General features: G+C 40.5%; 2 protein-coding genes across 7 annotated transcripts in view; one reads left to right on the top strand and one right to left on the bottom strand.

The window, feature by feature from the left end:
• The window catches only part of PI4K2B (phosphatidylinositol 4-kinase type 2 beta), a 119,495-nt gene extending 105,075 nt beyond the window's left edge, over window positions 1-14,420 (bottom strand). The window contains exons 1-2 of the mRNA XM_033856900.1: window positions 14,321-14,420; window positions 12,446-12,576 (exon numbers count right to left, since the gene is read on the bottom strand). Coding sequence (XP_033712791.1) covers window positions 12,446-12,530 — 85 coding nt within the window. The 5' untranslated portion in view covers window positions 12,531-12,576; window positions 14,321-14,420. The remainder of the gene's footprint in view (window positions 1-12,445; window positions 12,577-14,320) is intronic.
• A 222-nt stretch (window positions 14,421-14,642) lies between these two features.
• SEPSECS (Sep (O-phosphoserine) tRNA:Sec (selenocysteine) tRNA synthase) overlaps window positions 14,643-20,470 on the top strand; it is a 43,678-nt gene continuing 37,850 nt past the window's right edge. For 5 of the 6 annotated variants that reach the window (XM_073805126.1, XM_073805128.1, XM_073805127.1 and 2 more), the window contains exons 1-4: window positions 14,644-14,865; window positions 15,690-15,844; window positions 17,714-17,832; window positions 18,201-18,359. In XM_073805126.1, coding sequence (XP_073661227.1) covers window positions 14,752-14,865; window positions 15,690-15,844; window positions 17,714-17,832; window positions 18,201-18,359 — 547 coding nt within the window. In that variant the 5' untranslated portion in view covers window positions 14,644-14,751. Of the gene's footprint in view, window positions 14,866-15,689; window positions 15,845-17,713; window positions 17,833-18,200; window positions 18,360-20,470 lie in introns of all 6 variants that reach the window. The other variant, XM_073805129.1, reaches the window with a different exon arrangement.

The raw sequence follows: 20,470 nt of genomic DNA, 5'->3' as shown, positions 1-20,470 counted from the left end.
TAGAAATGCGTTCCAGAATACTGCGGAACTGACCTGCCAGGGAAGATACCACCTCTGGGGCCATTGCTATGGCTACTGATGTCAAGAACCCAGAGCTGAGACTGTGTTCCTAGTATCAAGGTCACACTGCCTCTGGACACCCAGGAGGCTAAAGAATGGATTCCATTCTAAAGAATGGATTCTGAAATGCCAGAAATTTCATGTGTCTACTGCCTTGCTTGCCAGTGACAAGAAACAGTCAAAAAAAGCAGGAAATGCCCTCCATCTTCTAAGTCTCACACAAGTACAGCTAATTGGCTAAACTTAGTTTGTTTCTAGAGTGCTAGTTGGGAGTCTGGAGAATGTATTTTGTAATTGTCCAGCTTCCAGTAAGGCCCATGAGAAAGAAGCTGTACTCTCCACACCCAGAGTCAAGTGACTGCCTCACTACCATGGCCACTACTAGCTGCAACAGCAGAGATCAGGGTCTCCCATTTGCTGAGTGCTCCCTTGGTGCCAGCGCTGGGCTGAACCCTTTACATCTGTCATTGCCTTCCCCTCACTATTATTAGATTCCTTTCACAGAGGAGGGAGCTGGGGTCTACAGAGATTGGGTAATTTGCACAAATTAATGCTGGAGGAAAAGGAGGAACCAGGCTCTGAACTCCATCTGCCTGATTCCAGAGGCCACTTCCTCACCATTACTTGACCACCAGCCACTCACTTCCCTTTATCACTGCTCCCCCACCCGCCATCACTCTAAGTCAAGGGTCTCTGAAACTCTCCTTACTCTCTTTCAAGTGTCAGCGAGCCCCAGGCTCTGGGCCAGTTCACAGACTCCTGACGAGTCTCCCACAGCTTTCCTCTTGGCTCCTGCTTTTGCAGGAACTGTAACCATGGCGCAGTTTTATTGCTTCGAAGAAGCTTTCTCTACCCATCCCTCCTCCCTCTGGAGAGAGAATTGCTTTACTCATCCCAGAGAAGGTCTTCAATTACCTTCTGCTACATCCACATCTACTTTTATTTCATCTTTCTCCATCTGAAATAGAGATGAAGGTGAGACCAGGATCTCTGAATTCTGAGTCTTAGCAAAATGTAATTACTACATTTTTTTCTTTTTCTAATCACAGGAGACTTTCCTGAGCAACCTAGTTACTGATTCTACTACTCCCTCACTTCCTCCTTCCAACTGCTCTATGAAGCTTGACATTGGTGTGGAAGTTATTTTGCTTCAAATTGCTTAAGAGGTCTCGTTAATGAGGTTGACAACCACCAGATCCTGCCATGCTTCGTGAGACTTGTCATTTCCCCCACCCTAAACACTTTTAGAACACATGTGAGTGGAATGACAAAGTGATGTGGTCATTATTTGCCTATTTGCATTTGCCTTTGGAAAGTATCTCCTTAATTGGAAATACCCTCATCACATGAGGTGTCACCTGCTCATCTCTGGTCCCTGCTCTCTCCCCTCTCTTCATATCTGGGTTCATTCAGCAACCACCAAATGATAAGCAATCTTTGGGACCCATTTTTATCATTTATTCATTCAAAAATGTTTGTGAATGCTTACTACGTGTCAGACACCATGCTAAGTGCTGGAGGAGTAGGTGAATAGATAGTCATGGTTCTGTCTTCCAGGAGCTTCCATTCCAGACATTACCCAAGCAATCAACTCATTAAAGAATTTTAAGTGAATATATAGAGAATTTACTTCAAACTAGGTTCTTACTTAGATATGGTGATCCGGGAAGGTTTCTCAGAAGAGGTGACATTTACACTGAAGGAAAAGTAGGAGCTAGCCATACAAATGGAAGAGGGGAAGATCATTTAAGGCAGCAGGCACAGTATGTGGGTAGGTCCTGAGGTTGTAAAGGAAAAATTTGGTGTGTTCCAGGGTCTGCAAGGAGGTCAGTGGGGTGGAAGCCCACAGGCTAGAGAGGAAAGATATCACTTGATGTTAGTGGGGACTAGACTTTGTGGGGCCTTACAGGTCAAGGTAAGGACTCTGGATTGTATTTGCAGTTGTCTAAGGTTAATGAGATGCCTGGCATAGGTGGCAGAAGGAAGATGGAGAGAAAGGGCTGCGGTGAAGCATGAAAAGATTGTTGACAGATGAACTGTGAGTGGTGGTGGAGTGGAAGAGTCTATGGTGCCTTCTGGGTCTTCAGATGCTATCAGGGCTCAGCATCAAGGACTCCTGATACCAATACGGTGGGGTCTTTTCTGCCCATAAGGTTTAATGGCTTTAAGACTTAGTCATATGCTTTTGGCAACCTGTCCTCTCTCCCCTTCTGGCAATATTTTTGTTACTCCATCCACATCCCATTGGATAGATCTTTGAGGCTGCATATTTACCTATCTAAAGCATGGACCATGCAGTGGCTCTTGGCTCTGACACTGGGTGGGGACGGTTTGTTAAGAGCACAGTCTCCAGAGCCAGACAGCACGGTCAGAATCCTATTTCCCTTGACTACTGGTGCAATCTCACCTGGATTCTTTGAGTCTTAGCTTTTTCAGTTATAAAATGGGGTGAGGATAATAATACCTGCCTCATAGGGCCACTGGGGAGATTGGATGAGCTACTGCAGGTGAAGTCCTCAGAGCAGCACCTGGCACATGGGCTCAGTGTTAGCTCTTATTAGAGCTAGGGACCAGGTGCTTTTGAACTGCCTTTATTTCACTCTTCACCCACGCTAAGAGCAGGATTTAGTGCTTCAAGACATCCCCAAAATAGATCGAATCCCATAATGGATTAACAAGAAAAGACTATTTTACTAAGTGTTTCATAGGGAGATGGAGGATGGGGGTTTCCTCTAGAATGTACAGCACTTCACCCCAAAATCCCAGTTGAAATCTGGCTCCTTCTCTCCCTCCCTGGCCACTTGCTGTGTATCTACCTTCCCCTGCGACCCCTCACACTTCATTCTTGTAGTTTCCCTGGTCTTTGGACCTGGACCCTGCTTCCCACCTCATCCTTAGTTTTTTCATAGAAACCACTATTGCTTTTGCTAATCCTCTCTTTGTTTTCTATTTCCTTAATTTCCAGTCTTACTGTTATTATTTCTTTCCTTCTATTTTCTTCAAGTTTATTTTCTACTGTTTTACTAATTCTTGAGATAAAAACTAAGAAAGGTTTAGCTTTTTTTTTTCCTTTCTACTATATGCTTTTTTCCTTCCATGCCCCCTCCCTTTTGCTTTAAAATATATATATATTTATTTATTTATTTTGGCTGTGCCGGGTCTTAGTTGCGGCACACGGGATCTTTAGTGTGGCATGCGGGATCTTCATTGCCACACGCGGAATCTAGTTCCTTGACCAGGGATTGAACCTGGGCCCCCTGCATTGGGAGAACAGAGTCTTAACCACTGGACCACCAGGGAAGTCCCCTCTTTTGCTTTTAAAGTCATATGTTTCTCCCAAGCATGGTTTTAGCTTCTTCCCATAAGCCTTGATATGTAGTTTTATTATCATTCAGTTCAAAATACTTTCTAATTTCTATTATAACCTTGTTTTTATTATTGATTCTTAGCTTAGTTGCATTGTGTCAGATGAGGTACTCTGCATGACTTTTACTGCTTTGAAATCTGTTGTGACTTGTTCTATGACCCAGGATGTAGTCAATTCTGGTAAATGTTCCACGTGACCTTGAAAAGAATGTATGGCTCTGCAGTTGTTGGGTACAGGGCTCTATGAATGTCCATTAGGTCAAGTTTACTAAATATAGTGTTTCTTAATCTTTACTAATTTTTTGTGTTAATATGACCTATTAGTTCCTAAAAGGTGCTCTGTAATATCTCAAAATGACTATAGATTTATCTATTTCTCCTTTTATCAGTTTTGACCTATGTATTTTGAAATTATATTATTTGGTGTGTACAAATTTAGAATTATTATATTTTCCTGGTGAACTGAGTCTTTTATCATTATGAAGTATTCCTCTTTATGTTTAGTAATGCCATTTACCTTAAAGTCTACTTCATCTAATATTAAAAATCTATGTCAGCTTTCTTTTTGTTAGTATTTGCATGTTATATTTCTTCCCATTCTTTTACTTTCCATTTTCAATCTTTGTATAGTCTTTTGTTTTAGATGTGTTCTCAGTACAAAGCATATAACTGTTTAAAAAAATTGTCTGATAATTTGCTTCACTTATATTTAATATGGTTTCTATGTGTCCTACCTGTTCTGTTTCTTTTTCACTCTTTTCTGCCTTATTTTGAACTGATTATTTTTTGTTATCCCACTTTTCCCCCGTGTTAGATCGGAAATTACACACTTTTTAAAACTATTCCTTCATTGCTTACCCCAGAGATTATAAAATAAATTCTAGATTTGCAAAAATGTAATATCAGTTGGTAGCTTTACTCTCTTTTTGAGACAATACAAGCACCTTTGGAACAGTATTTCCCAAACTTTAATGTGCATGTGAATCACAGGGGAGCTTGTTAAAATGAAAATTATGATTTAGTAAGTCTGGGGAGAGGCCCAAGATTCTGCTTTCTAGTAAGTTCATGGGCCACTCTATGACTACGAAACCCTCAGAACACTTTAACTGTATTTACTCTATTTATCTCCTCCCTACTTAAATGCCAACCATGTACTTTAATTCTATATATAGTTAAATCCCTCACCACATTACTGTAGTTTTTTATGTAGACAATACTAGCCTAGATTCACCCATATATTTACATCCATATATTTTCATTGTTCCTTATCCCTTCTTGCATCTTTGCTATCTCATCTGGAACTTTTTCTTTTCGCCTTGAGGACACTCTTTAGCATTTCCTTGAGTGGTGTTTTGTTGAAAACTCTCTGTTTTTGCCTGAAAATGTGTCCATTTTTTAAAAAAATAAATTTTTAAATTTTGGAACAATTTTAGAGGTACGGAGATGGATAAAGTTTCCCGTATATCCTTCACCTAGCTTCTCCTAATGTTAATGTCTAATATTACCATAATACATTTGTCAAAACAAAGAAACCAATATTGACACATACTGTTGACCACACTTCAGACTGTTATTTGGATTTTTCTGGTTTTCTCACCAGTGTCCTCTTTCTGTTCCAGGATTCAATCCAGGAAACCACACTGCATTCAGTCACCATGCCTTCCCTAGTTTCCTTCGGTCTATGAAAATTTCTCAGATTTTATTTTTTTCCATGATGAGGACAGTTTCGAGGAGTACTGGTCAGGTATTTCCTAGAATGTTCCTCAATTAGGGTTTGTCTGATATTTTCCAATGGTTATAATGGGGTTATTAGTTTTGGAGAAAAATATCGTGGAGCTGAAGTGCCCTTCTCAATTGCAATTGAGGCAGGCAGGGCAGTGGGAAAGCGTTATAATGGAAAAAAAAGAGAAGGCGTCAGGTATGCTCCAATTGTAGGCTGTTGGCATGAGGAAGCTAGAGATGGGTTAACTAGAAATGAGGTATCTGATGTGACTGGTGTGAAGAATAGCTTTTTCGAATCGGTCCTGCTTTGGAAGTGGAGGCAAATTAAAGGGATGCTTTTGGTGCTTGGCCAAGTCCTGACTATTCTAGGATGATTGCTGCAGAGACTGTGGTTTGCCTTCCTGGGCTGGTTGCTGCAAGGTTTTGGGTCAGAGTTCTATCATCATATATGGTCTGGCTAGTGTTCCTTTGTATAGTCAGCTCCTCAGACCCTGCCCTTTTGGGTCATTTTCTCACTTGAAAGAGGTTGGCCAATGTAGGGAAGGCTAGAGATCCAGATCTTCACCTCCTAGGGATTGCTCAGTTGCCTTCATGGTCAATTTTATTGTGAGATCTTCTTAAACTTTTTGTTGTTTTATTACTATGATAATAATCTGATGAAAGAGCAAGTGTACAGAAGAATTTAAGACTCTACATAGAATGCAAAGACCAGCATCATGACCATTATGACAAAAACAAAAACAAGTAAAAGTTCTTTTAAGATGTTTTAGAACCAGGAACCCAATAGATCCAACTCAGGCCAAGACAGCAAATCCTACAGGCCATGAGTATCAACTTAAGACAGCTAATTAGCTTTTTCCTTAAAACAATGTATAGCCTTTTCTATCTTGGATTTTTTATTGATCTAAGTACAGCAAGAATTTTAGCAATGGCACAGATGCCACCATGACTGGCCAATAAGAAACCTAGAAAAATGCATTTGTCCATTACTACTCATGCCAATGAATTGCAACTAATTTGTATTCCATCTAGAGCAGAAATGGTATCATTGAAAAATTCTGCTTTAGTTAGCAACAAGTTTCTTATAGTCTTTTCTCTTTGTATGATTCTCACCACTGGGGACCCTGCCTGAGCAATGAATCAGTAATTCTCCCAGGTAGAGAATAAGCAAGCAGATAAAAACCAAAACAGGAATAGGGCAGGGATCTTGGTTCAATATCTTGGGAGGAAGCTATCTACTATTTGAGGTCATCTGCTTTTTCTGAAGGTCTTGAGTCAGCTGTCAACTTCCAAAGATTGGCTTCTTCTAGAAGATCCCTGAGAATCTTCACTTTGAGCTGCCTTATTGGAGTAATCTTCTAATTGCATGGAATTCTGAATTGATTCTTTAGTTGTGAAACTTGAATCCCATGATTGACTCTCTGGAGTAACACTGTTGTACTTGTTGTTAGCAGTTCCTGATAAGGTCCTTACCAATGAGGTTCAAGAACAGTTTGTCTCTTATATCTCTTCCAATAGCTGAAATCTCCTGGCCGAAGATGACAAAGAGGCTGTTTAGGAAGATGTTGTGGGAATAATGGCAAAATGATCTTGGTGATAGGACGGGGTATAGTACATGAGTCCCTGCAATATGTTCTCATGTCTGTGTGCAGCAGTACAGAGACTATTATTAGAGGTGAAATCCCTAAATGCTTGGGCCTTCCAGTTGCCAATTCATAGGGGAATAACTGATGTGATGTGTGATGTGTCCCCAAGGGGATGGACCATATGGCCATAAAGGCTAGTGGGAGTGGGATTACCTTTGGCCAAGTGATGGCACACATTTCTGAAAGTTTTGTTAATTTAAACTTAAGGATGCTATCGGTTCTTTCAACATTTCCAGAACATTGTGGGTGGTAAGGACAATGTAGTTTTTGAGTAAGGGGTAATGCATTACAGAATTCTTTTATAATGATTACCATAAAGTGTGTGCTTGGTCACCTGACGTACAAATTGGTATGCCCCAGGTTAAAAATAAAAATCAAGCAGATTTTTAGTAGCTGTGAAGCCTATAGCTTTTTGGCAAGGAAATGCTGCAGCTCATCCTGAAAGTAGACATACAATCACTAAAAACTATTTTAAAATAGACAAAACAGTAAATTGAAGGTGTTCAAAAGGCGATTGAGGCTTTGGTTCCAGGCTATGTCCCACCTTTATGGGTTTTTTTCAGGATTACGTTGTTGATTGGTGGCCCATGACCTGAAAATAACCTCAGCTAACCTTTTAGAGTTTCCTGATCAGTCCTGATTTAAGAGAGCGACCGATTTGTCTCTATCATGATGAGTAGTTTCATGGAGAAATTTAGCTAATTTCCATTTGAAGTCATCTGATGCCACCAAGCAGCCATCTTGGGAGTTCCAGAGACTATCTCAGTGAAAGGTACAACCAGAGCTTTTCCATTTTTACCTTTCAAAATCAGGGGTTAAACACTGATATTTATAATGGCCTCTTTGAATACCTCCATAGATTGATGCTTTGAGGTTTAGATAGGATCATAACATTGGTTACGGCTGCTTATTTGGCACAATGATCTGCTAGAGCATTTTCTTTACCATATTATCCCTTTCTGCATGAGCCTCCATTTTCATACCAGCCACCTCTCTAAGATGTAGGAATGCACCTAAAGTTTCCTAACTCATCCTTTTTTTTTGTGGCGTAATACGCGGGCCTCTCACTGTCGTGGCCTCTCCCGTCGCGGAGCACAGGCTCCGGACGCGCAGGCTCAGTGGCCATGGCTCACGGGCCCAGCCGCTCCGCGGCACGTGGGATCTTCCCGGACCGGGGCACGAACCCGTGTCCCCTGCATCGGCAGGCGGACTCCCAACCACTGCGCCACCAGGGAAGCCCACTCATCCATTTTTTAAATGAGATTTCCAGTATTGTTTTCAAAATCATGTACTATTCCAAAAGCATACATTCTATCTTTCTATACATGCTTACTCTCTGGTCTTTCGTTAACTGACTAGCTCTATTAAGTGCAATAAGTTCTGGCATCTGGGCTGATTTTTACCTTGGGCAGAGGACTGCATTCCAAAGGAGAGCTTAAATTAGTGATAGTATATCCTGCTTGATAACCTCCAGTTTCAGTTTTGAGGTATGAGCCATCAACAAATAAAATTAGTTTGTGGTTCTCAGTGGCATTCTCTAATGCATTTGAATGCGTACACAACACTCCCTAGCAAAGGTAAGACAACTGTGAGGTTCACATTCCTCTGGCAAAGTGGCAAATTCAGTGTTGGAGTGGCGAATACTTAGCAATGCGAGACTGCAAGAGTAACAATGTCATAGGAGGTTAATCAGCTGGCTGAAAAGTGTTGCATGTTCTTAGCCAGTAGTAATGTCTGTCCTGTATGAGGAACCGTGACGTCAAGCAAGGAGCCTAGAACTAGCTCAGCAGAAACCTCAACAATTATTTATTTATTTATTTTTAGCAGCAGCTATTACTATAAGACGTGGGGAATAAATCTTTGCAACCAGGTCAAGGGTCTGGCAATAGGTTTTTGATGGTTCCCATGAAGTTGAAGGGCTTGTCAGGGCTTGTCCAGTTCAAGGGCTTGTCCAGTTCACTTATGCACATATAGACAAAAGGGAATTTTGTAGTTAGGAATGCCCGTGAATGAATCTACTGAAGAACTTTCTTCATATTACAGAAGGCCTGTTCCATATCTGGGTTCCCAGAAAAGGTCTCTTACTGAGAACTTAGTCAACTCATAAAGAGGCATTGCAATCTTATAAAAATTTGTCTGCAATATCCAGTTAAACCTAGAAATCCTGTCAGACTGTTATTTTGTGAGAGGTCTAAGGTAAGTTTGAATAGTTGTTTGTCTATCAAGAGAGAGCGTTTTCCCCTCCTTAGATATCCCATGACCTAAATAATGGACTGTGCTTTGTAAAAACTGCAGTTTATCTGTTGAAACTTTGTCCCTTTTCTTCTGAGACTGAGCGCAAGTAAATGGAATCCTTTTTCAAGTTTTCTTAATCTTTGAATAAAGTAAGGCATCATCTACATATTGTACCAGAACTTAATAACACAGGAAATTTAGATCTGTTAAGACTTGTTTGAGGAACTGAGAAAAATAGGAGGGGGCTTCAGCGAACTTCTGGGGCATGACTGTCTAGGAATACTGTTATCTTCTTCAGGTGATGGCTAAAAGGTATTGACTGTCCTAGATGTGATCTAGAGGCACATCAAAAAAGACAAAGCAAAGGTCCACTACAGTAAAGCAAGTAGCTTCAGGTAGAATTGATGCCAAGATAGTATTTGCGTTAGGTATCACTGGGAAGTGAGGGATATAAGTTTTGTTGATTGTCCTGAGGTCTTGAAGAAATTGATATCCTTATCCATTTGGTTTCTTTACTGAGTGTTACAAGGGCTAGTGAAGGATATAAGAAGACCTTTGGATATAAGGCATTCAACTACAGCTTTGAAACCTTCCTTTGTTTCTGGCTTCAAGGGATATTGGGGTTATTTGGTGGGATCTATTTACTGCTCTAATTAGTTTTCTATGTCAGGAGACTTTTAAGGTCATAGAATGTCATGTATGATGTCAAGACCTTTATCTGGGGTATGCATCAAATATAATAGAGAAGGCAAAGGTATATCTAGAACAGACACAACTTGATTATGAATAGAAGAGTCCTCTGGAACTTTAACAGTCGTTCTGTTGTGTATTTAATATTACAATTCCATTTGCAAAGTAAGTCTCTCCCTATTAAATTTGCAGGGTGATATCACAGAGCAGGAAGGAATGTTTTTTATTCAAGGGCTCAAGTGTTACAGCTAAGGGCTGGGAGATAGGAAATATCTGTGGGTTATTTGAAAGAACTGTCACTTGTGTGTATGGTTACTCTGAGGAAGAGGTTGAGCAAAGATGGCGTTTAATGTAGTAAGAGTAGCATCCCTATCTACCAGGAATTGATGAGGTTGACCATCTATATTTATTCAAGTTGAGTGTTTAAGGGTAAGTCAGGATATTGAAAGTGTTTTCCTTTTTCAGAGCACCCCCATAGATCAGAATTGAGGAATTTTCTTCATCTTTGTTTTTCTTTTATAGGATGGGACATTCTTTTTTTCCAGTGTCCTTTTTGTTTACAATATCTACCTTGTCAAAAATAGTTGTTTGGGAAGTGGGCCACCTAGCTGTTGAGTCTGCATGATTCTAGTTTATTTTGGAGCTTATCTAAAGCTGTTCAAAATGTTCTGACAGGTGTTTTAGTTCAGGCAAAGGAGCTACTTCTCGTTCTAATTTCTACTTTTGAATTAGGCTTCTAGTTTCCGGTTTAACCCCATTGACAAAATGAGATGTAAGGACTACTTTTACAACTGGCACCTTCATTAACTCTTGAGTGTTGTCACAAGGTATTTTCTACTAGAAAATCAAGGAAATCTCCTATATTTTCATCATTTTTCTGTTTGTATGGTTCAATTATGGTCCATTAAATTTTTATTGGAAATGTTTGAGGATACTACAGTACTTTTAGGAGACTTTGTCCTGCTTTTCAAATATATATATATATTTTAGATCCTTTTTTTTGGACAGGTGTATTGTAGAAAGAGAGATTCTGTAGATGCCTTTCTGGGTCAATCCAATCAGCTTTGCTATCCAAGATCTAGCTGAGGTTCTGAGGTTCTGACCAACATGTGTACAAGTTGATATAGGTTAGGTAACCCTGAATCATATGCACCCAAACTAATTTAAAATGCTCCTATGAATAGTTGCTGGTCTTATATGGCAGCAGAGATGCTTAATTATAGCTCTTAATTCATCTTGGGTCCAAAGTTTAAATTATGCAGTGGCCCATATATCTGGCTCATAGGAGGGGTGGATCTTAGAGGCAACTGGCATTTTGTACTCTTAGGAGAGTTTCTGGGAGTAGGGAGGGGGTGTGGACAAGAGGAAGAGAAGGGAAGAGTTGATGAGATCACAAGGACAAGGAAGAAGGGGGACATCTGGATGTAGGGAGGCAACAGGATGAGGAGGATTTACTAGGAAAGGAGTCTAGTTTATTGTTGCTTAAGTTTGTTAAATTGGGACTTCCCTGGTGGCACAGTGGTTAGGAATCGCCTGCCAATGCAGGGGACACGGGTTCGAGCCCTGGTCCAGGAGGATCCCACATGCCGAGGAGCAACTAAGCCCGTGTGCCACAACTACTGAGCCTGCGTTCTAGAGCCCGTGAGCTACAACTACTGAGCCCATGTACCACAACTACTGAAGCCTGCGCGCCTAGGGCCCATGCTCTGCAACAAGAGAAGCCACTGCAATGAGAACCCTGCCCACCGCAACGAAGAGTAGCCCCCGCTCACCGCAACTAGAGAAAGCCCACGCGCAGCAACAAAGACCCAATGCAGCCAAAAATAAATACATAAATAATTTTTTTAAAAAGATAAAATCTTAAAAAAAATAGTTTGTTAAATTGCTCATTGGCTTTGGCTACAGAATCTTTTAGTGAAATACTTTTCGAACCAGAATTTCCTTTGGAGGCTTCTGCATACTAATCAAACACAGCTGCCCATTGGGCCTGAGAAATCTTAATTCCCTTTCTTTTCTAAGGTGCCTATCAAATAAAATATGTATTCAAGTCAAATGTTCCCCAGAGTGGCCACTGAAGGCCCAAATACCCACTGCTGACATTACGCCATTTAGAGAACTAGGCACCAGTATTAGGATTGTAATAAAAATACACATAAGCAGCAGCCATTTTTCCCAGAGGAGGAGAGGTTTTAAGCTTTGATGACCTCAGGAGAGCTGGCAATGGTTGGTTAAAAGTGATGTTTGTTCTCTTCATGTTTCAAGACCCCTCTGAACACAGACCCAACAATCTGTGCCCCTTGGCAGGTGGAAAATTAGAGTGAACTCCCTTTTGATCAAAGGCAAGCTCTCAGGACAAAAAATCAAGAGGAAAGGAGAACCTCATCCAGTTTTACTGGTGACTCACAACGAAGTTTGTCCAAATGTATGCCGGTCTGGTAAGAACAGCAAACTCATCAGTCTGTGAGGCTGGCTCAAACAACAAGCTTACAGGGCCTATGCCTGTGTTCTACCCCATGATTCTTCTTCTTATGACCACACTTTCAGACAGCTCAATACAAAACAGAAGTACAAAAGAGAACCAAAAAGCATGAAAAAGAATGGTCTGATTCCACCAAGGATGTCAAACAAAATCGGAAGCAATAACAAAACCTGGGTACCACACTTAGAATAAATAGCTGAGGAACTCAACACAAAAATAGTGGAGCTCAGATTCAGCACTGACTTACCATGTTGGCACAGACTTGACAGCAAGAAGGCGCAAGGCACTACGGTCTCTGTGAGAACCTCATCTGGCTGAAGGCTGGGGTCCATGGTGATGGACAGTGCAGTCCGTGTCTCAGTGGAGTCTTCAGGAAAACTGTGGAAAGTAACGTAGACCATCCAAATAACAAACAGAGACTATTTATTCAGAACTTGGTAGTGCAGGAGACCTAGTTACTACCACTTGCATTTGGCAGACTCAGAGGCAGGCAGGGGAGAGGGAAAAGCTTTATGGTGAAAAAGAGGAAGGGTTCAGGTGTGCTCTGATTGGAGGCTGTTGGCAAGGGGAAGCTGTTGAACGACTATTACATAGTGTTCCGAGCTGTGCTTTGAACACAGATGTCAAATATAGCCCTTGTCAACCAGGAGCTCACAGTCTAGTTGAGGAAGGCAAAACATTAACAATTGAAATGGAATTTGACAAGCACTATGGCTGAAAAATGGCAGGATGCCCTGGGAACATGCAGTAGGAATAGTCGTGAGTTGGTACATGTTAAACAACTGAGTCCTAGGGGAGTGGTGTATGGGGGGAAGGTAAGAGCCGGATTTGTAGAGTTTTCTGATTTCCACGGTGTAAATACTCCTACCACAGCCAGTTTCAAGCTACCAACATGATAACACTAAAAAAGGGAGTTGGAAAGAGATGGGCAGTAGGATGCCAATATATCTTATTTCCACTATTCAGGTACAACAGATGTAAATAATCTCAAGAGCAGAGCTAATAGTAAAATGTAGTAAAATAATTAGGAAGTGATGACTATTTACTACTTTTGCTTTTAATACAATTGGCTTAATTGTAAAATCACAAAATTACTGAACATTTTTTTAACAATCAGCTCTTGCAAGCAAGTATGAACCAGTGCAAGTGGGCCCCAGCATACCAGTAGATAAGAGTGATTTCAGGAATTACTGTAGGCTCACCTAAAGGGAAGATTAGGAGGAAATCAAAGGCAGGGAATCTGCCTTTTCATTTCTGTATCTCAGGCACCTAGGGCTGGGTTGTTGAATAGTGAAACTAATTCATTAATTCAGTATTAAAATTTTTTTTAAGCCCCTTCTATATTCTGGGCACTTTTCTAGGTGTTCGTGGAGTATAGCAGCAAACACCAAGGCCCTGCCTTTCAGAGAGTTTACATTCATAGGTGTGTGTGTGTGTGTGTGTGTGTGTATAAACAAATGTCTGTTATATCAGGAGGTGAATGATAAGTGCTATGACCAAAAATTCTGTAATGCAAAGGAGAAAAGGAGTGGGGCACCACTATTTCAAATGGGGTCGCCAGGGAATTGCCTGGCAGTCCAGTGGTTAGTACCCCACGCTTCCCCTGCTGGGGGCACTGGTTCAATCCCGGTTGAGGAACTAAGATTCCCCCATGCCAGGTGGTGCGGTCAAAAAAAAAGAGAGGGGGGGCTTCATTGGTGGCGCAGTGGTTGGGAATCTGCCTGCCAGTGCAGGGGACACGGGTTCAAGCCCTGGTCCGGGAGGATCCCACATGCCTTGGAGCAACTAGGCCCGTGCATCACGACTACGGAGCCTGCACTCTAGAGCCCGCAAGCCACAACTACTGAGCCCGCGTGCCACAACTACTGAAGCCCGTGCGCCTGGAGCCCGTGCTCCGCCACAGGAGAGGCCACCGCAATGAGAGGCCCGCGCACCGCAACGAAGGGTGGCCCCCGCTCGCTGCAACTAGAGGGGGCCCGGGCGCAGCAACGAAGACCCAACACAGCCAAAAATAAATAAATAAATAAAATAAATTTAAAAAAAAATGGGGTTGCCAGGCAACTGTAAATGTTGAGATGTATGAGGGTAAGGATAAACGGTTCAGGAATCTGAGAAACACGACCTGAGTAAGGCTGAAGCACAGACTCCCAGAGCTCATCATTCAACAAGAGTGGAACACAGAGTAACTTCGGAAATGTTTTCTTCAGAGACGCCACGCACTTCGCTCTGACTCCTCAGGCCCTCCTCACAGAAGAAAAGTCCTTCCTTCAAGACGGTCTCAGGCACACTAGTGTTTAACTGGACCAATCAGATGCAGGGAGGCGGGGCTCGTTTTCTGTACTGCCTGAAGCCCGCCAAACGTCCTGACGCCTCTGCGCATGCTCAAATGCTTCCGCTCCTGGCACGCTATTTGGAGCGGTTTGCGCATGTGCGAGAGCGAGTCGTAGATGTTTGTCCCAAGGCCTTCCCGTACCGTCCAGGCGGCGAGTCGACTCCTGGTTTCGGAGTGTGTCCGGCGTGTGTTGTTCTCCGGCAGTAGTCGCCACTGCGGACATGAACCGCGAGAGCTTCGCGGCGGGCGAGCGGCTGGTGTCGCCGGCTTACGTGCGGCAGGGCTGTGAGGCCCGCCGCTCGCACGAGCACCTCATACGGCTGCTTCTGGAGAAGGTACCGAGCTTTCGGGTCCCTCCCCAGCTGCCGCGCCCCCCAGGCTCCGGCTCCGCCCAGCGCCCCTGTTAGTTCCAGGACCTGCATCACCTGCTCGTGTTTGCTGGTTGAGCCCTGTCCCCAGAGTCTTTCGCAGCTGGGCATGCCATATGCCGGCTTGCGCCGCTCAGCTCCTTCTCAGCCTCGCCAATGCTGGCAAAACCCCAGAGAGTGTTATTAGGGGATGTGGGGAGTTCGGAACGTCGAGCCCTTTTTTTTTTTTTTTCTTAACTTCGGGTTGGGGAAGCGAGGGGAAGGCCGGCATGATTTACTTTTTCGTTTGCGGATAGGGCAAAGTTCGTGTCTTCCATCTTTCACTACTCCTGGGGAACACATGATATTTATAAACTACGATATACTAACTCGAAGCAGGTGTTGCTGAGGAACTTCACAGGTCTCGTTCTTGCCAGCATCCTGAATTTTAATGTCACTAAAGTTTGACAACCCTAGTTCTAACACCCTGGTGTGAAAAATCCTAGTTGAAGATAAGGTTTATTCGTTTTCAGTTACTTTTAACTGCAACTTTAAACCTGAGTAATCTCATTGTATTTATCATCACTTCTCACAGCATCGTGTGGATAATTGTAATATAGTGTAACACAAACATTTTGCCTATTCAGAGTTTCTTCAGAGTGCTGAATTTATGTCTGAATTTTAGAAAACAAGGAGCATGGTAAAATGTGCATGGAAAAGTTTTAAAGTTCACTGAAGTAGGGTTCTGGGGAATGATGGTTTTTTAAATATAGTCATAAGACTTTTTTTGTTTTCTTTTTTCTTTTCTTAAGGGCAAGTGTCCAGAGGATGGTTGGGATGAAAGTACACTTGAACTCTTTTTACATGAACTTGCAATCATGGATAGCAACAATTTCCTGGGCAATTGTGGTGTGGGAGAAAGGGAAGGGAGAGTGGCGTCTGCATTAGTTGCTCGGCGACATTACAGGTATGATTTTTTTAAGTACAAAGTATTTCCTTTTCCCTTTTTTCTTTTTTTTTTTTGTTAAAAACAATAGTTTTTTTTTGTTAAAAACAATAGTTTTATAGCAGTATTAATCATATTAAATTATAAAATGTCCGTTTGTAACCTACTTCTTGTTTAAATGGGCATGTGAACTAGATGCCACGGGGAGATGGAAACAATGTACCTGAGTAGGTGCTTTTCAGGACAATAGGGTAAAAGTTCTAATATGAGGTGGTTATACCCTGTCAGCTTCTGGGTGATTAAGGATACTGGCTGTACGTTCTGTTAAGAATGTTTGTACTGTCTATACATTCTGTTAAGAGTGTTTAACCTAATAAACCTATTTGGTTGTTAAGAGTTTAAAATATGCTAAGGTTGTTTATAGTTTTCCATGTTTCTTTTCTAACATGGCAAGTTTTTTTAGAGAATGGTATATTTATAGAACTTTAACGTCATTCATCTGCATCTAAACTGAATCCCATTTTATAAATATCTTGTTGCAGTAGATGTAGGAAAGGTATATTATAATTTTAGATTATTAAGTCACTTTTTTCTTTTGCATTATTCAGAAAGCTTTTCATCAATTCTGATAACCATTTAGTTGTTAGTGGTTCCAAATATGATCATTTCTCTGTTCTCCAACCTTTCTGTGAAATATAGGTAAACTCTTTAAAACTCCCGTCTTCCATGATTTTAAATCATGATGAAATTTTCCTAGGAATAGTAGAATTTTATTTCAGCCGAAACTATTGCAGTCAAAACTAATGATATGAATGTATGACCTGGATGAAAAACTAATGGTTAAAAATAAGGTGATAACATGGTTGATAATATATGTAAAAAAATGCTTAGTATGTGAGGTTGCAGTGGTAATAGAGTGTGACACGTGTTCTGTGATAATTCCAGTGTGCAGAATTTCTGATCTAGGCAACTATAAATGACAAACAGATTTTTGATTTTGAAGTGTATTCAGAGGTATCTTTAAATAGTGTATAACATGATTAAATTTAAAATGAGTGGATTTGCACACTAATTTTCAAGGAGTATGTACTTCTTCTAAACTTAAGGCAGTATTTGAAACATCAGCTCATCCCTGTTAGAAGTTAGCTCACTGCTCTGATTAGGGAAATGGGAAGAAAGAAGAGAATTTAATGTTGCATATATCCTGGTTTTCTATTGCCGTATAACAAACCACCTCAAAACATAGTGGCTTAAAACAGTCATTTACTGTTACCTCTGACAGGTTACCTGGACTCAGCAGGTGATTATTGCTTCAGGTCTCTCATGTAGTACAGTCAGGTGTTGGCTGAGAGTTTAGTCGTCTGAAGGTTCAACTGGGCAGTTTATCCAAGTTGAGTCACTCAGATGGCTGGGAGCTCAGATGACCTCTCCAAGTGGCTTCGCTTGGGCTTTCCCCAGCATAGCAGCTGGCTTTGAAGAGAGGACCCCCTGCCCCCCACCTCCCCTTGAGCAAACCCTTCAAGAGGCCAGATGGAAGCTATAAGGCTTCTTATGACCTAGCTCAGAAGTTCCAGACCATCACTTCTGCTAGATTCTTCCAGACCAAGCAAGTCACTAAGGCCAGCCCAGATTCAGGTAGAGAGGAATTAGACCCCATCTCTTGGTGTGGCAGTGGCGTATGGGCATAGGGAGAAAAGGAATTGATGGTGGCCATCATGAAGACTAGCTACCACAGCATACTTGATGAATTTGTTTTGATTTAATTAGATATTTTCACATTATTAATAGTCAAGTATAGTGTTTATTTGGTTATTGTATTTGTATACTTATACAGTGGATTACTTAGAACACTGAATATTTTTGTCCAGTTTTTGGCCATTTTTTGCTTAGGTTCATTCATGGAATTGGACGATCGGGTGATATTTCTGCTGTGCAACCCAAAGCTGCAGGTTCTAGCCTTTTGAACAAAATTACCAATTCTTTGGTCCTGGACATCATAAAGTTGGCTGGTATGTACTGTGTTAATCATAATACTTTTGGCTGACCAGTCACACAAACCTTTGCCTAATTTCTTTTATTAATGCTTCTCTCCAAAAAGAGTATAAAATGGCTTTTGAAAAGACAAATATATATATATATATATATATATATATATATATATATATATATATATATATAAAACTTTTAGAATAAGATAGAAAATCAGAGCCATAAGCCTGGAGGATGAATTTAGCAGTGAGCTTCCTGAGTGTGAGTGCAGAAGAATAAGCACTAAGTCTGTTAACTCTTTTTATTTGATAGAAGTATATCATTTCTTTAAGAAGCATGCTGTTTTGTTAGTGGAATAACTAATTTCTGTTTTTCTTCTTATTTGTAGGTGTCCATACAGTGACCAACTGCTTTGTAGTTCCGATGGCAACTGGTATGAGTCTAACCCTGTGTTTCTTAACATTACGACACAAAAGACCAAAAGCAAAGTACATTATATGGCCACGAATAGACCAGAAGTCCTGCTTTAAATCCATGATCACTGCAGGTAAAAGAAGAGAAGTAACATATATGTTTTTCAATGTCACAGAAAATTCAAACTTTTTATATAGAGCTAGATAAATGAAAAAGAAACTAAACCTGTTCCTATTCCTTCTTTTTATTGTGGTAAAATATACATAACAAAATTTACCCTTTTAACAAAACATTTATAAACGTATAGTTCCTTGACAGTAACTACATTCCTCTTGTTGTGGACCATCACTGCCATCTCGCTACAGAACTTTTTCATCCTCTGAAACTGAAACTCTACCTATTAAACAATAACTCTCCCCTCCCCACCACCCTCAGTCCTTAGCAATCACTATTCTACTTTCTGTCTCTATAAATTTGTCCTTCATATAGGTGGAATTATAGAATATTTGTCCTTTTGTGACTGGTTTATTTGACTTAGCATAATGTCTTTAAGGTTCATCCATGTTATAGCATGTGCCAGAATTTCTTTCCTTTTTTAGGACTCCCATTGTATATATATCCCACATTTTGTTTGTTCATTCATTCATTCACTGGTGCACACTTGGGTTGGGTTGCTTCCACCTTTTGGCTGTGGTGAATAATGCTGCTATGAACATGGAGGTACAAATACCTGTTTGAGTCCCTGCTTTGAATTCTTTTCAGTACACTCTAAGAAATGGAAGTGTTATGTCGTATGTCCCTATTCTTTAAAATGGGGATATGATTACCTGCCTCAGAAGACTGTTTTCAGAATTAAGTGGGATGACATACGAAATGCCCAACAATAATCCCTGGAGCATAAGAGGTGCTTCAGGAATGTTTGTTCTGTATACATGAGTGGAGTACACGTAAATAATTACCATGAATCAAAGTACGAGGATACAGGCATCATTGAGTATAGATGAGACAAAAACTTTAAGTTGGTATTTTAGTATTTGGCTTGCTTAGGTCAAGTTGAATTTGAGAATTTAAAGTTATTTTTTGAATGGCCTCCGTCTGTTGTATGAAATGAACAGTATTGGGCTGTAATTAAACTGCATAAATAATCCTAAAGAAACTCCTGTAAAGGGATTCATAAGGACATATAGCAGAAATGGGTAGACTTTTAAAAGGTTTATTTTAAGTGGCATAAAGCTGTCAAGTCTGTTAATTTGCAAACTATTAACCGAAGAACTGATAACCAAACTTAGAGAAAGATTGGCATATTGAAAAACTGTAAACTTTTTCCAAATGATGTTATGACTTGGACTGTGTTATGTTCTTAGGAAGCAAGATGGTTGTATTCTTAAAAAAACCCAAAAACTTGCATCATAGTTGTTTGAAAACAAAAATAGGGTTGAGTGTAGAGAATTTGAGAAATAATAGAGAATTAACTGTCCTTAGGAAGTTACTTATTTAAGTAAAATTTTCTTTGTTTTAATAGCTGTATAGATATGAAACCTAGAGTTCTGTGGACCACCGTATATGAATTGATGATTTTATAGTGGCTGAAGTTTTATATTTCTGTAGATAGAATGCGGACAACTTGACGTGGATTCTAAAACAGAAGACTGCTTGCCTGTAACTTTGCTTTAAATTGCTGTGTGACCTTGGGGAAGGCACTTAATCTTCCTAAACTTTGACTCCCTTATCTTTGAAGTGAGTGAGTTGAGCTAAATGGTTTCTGAATCCCTCATAGCTCTTAAATCCACAAATCTAGCCTGCTGCTAGATCTGGTATTTGAGAAGACTGAAGATGTGAGTACATAGCTCGCGTGCAAGACAATTTTTATATTTAAATTATAGAAGGCTTTTGTAAGCTATGAGATAGGTCTACTAAAATGTCTTGTATTTTTCTTTAGAGGTAAAACATTAAGTTGATGATTGTGATTTGTTTCAATACTTGAGCTATTATTTTTGTTCATCTCTGAAATAAAGAGAAATTTAAAATAAAACTTAAATGTTGCCAGAGAATGAGTAGATTTACTTTTCTATGGACTGAAATTGAACTGGGCTAAGTGACCCTTTTTGTCATCAGTGAGTCTTTATTACTTTTGTAGGCCTCTATTTAACATTTGCTTCCTTACTTCCCAAAATTAGTCTTTCATGTCATATCAAAATGTTAAATAGATTTGTAGTCCTAATTGTGGTCTAGACGCCGCTCCAC

The sequence above is a fragment of the Tursiops truncatus genome, chromosome 5 (genome assembly GCF_011762595.2).
Source record: "Tursiops truncatus isolate mTurTru1 chromosome 5, mTurTru1.mat.Y, whole genome shotgun sequence".
Lineage (NCBI taxonomy): Eukaryota > Metazoa > Chordata > Mammalia > Artiodactyla > Delphinidae > Tursiops > Tursiops truncatus.
This window is presented reverse-complemented; position numbering and strand designations above follow the sequence as displayed.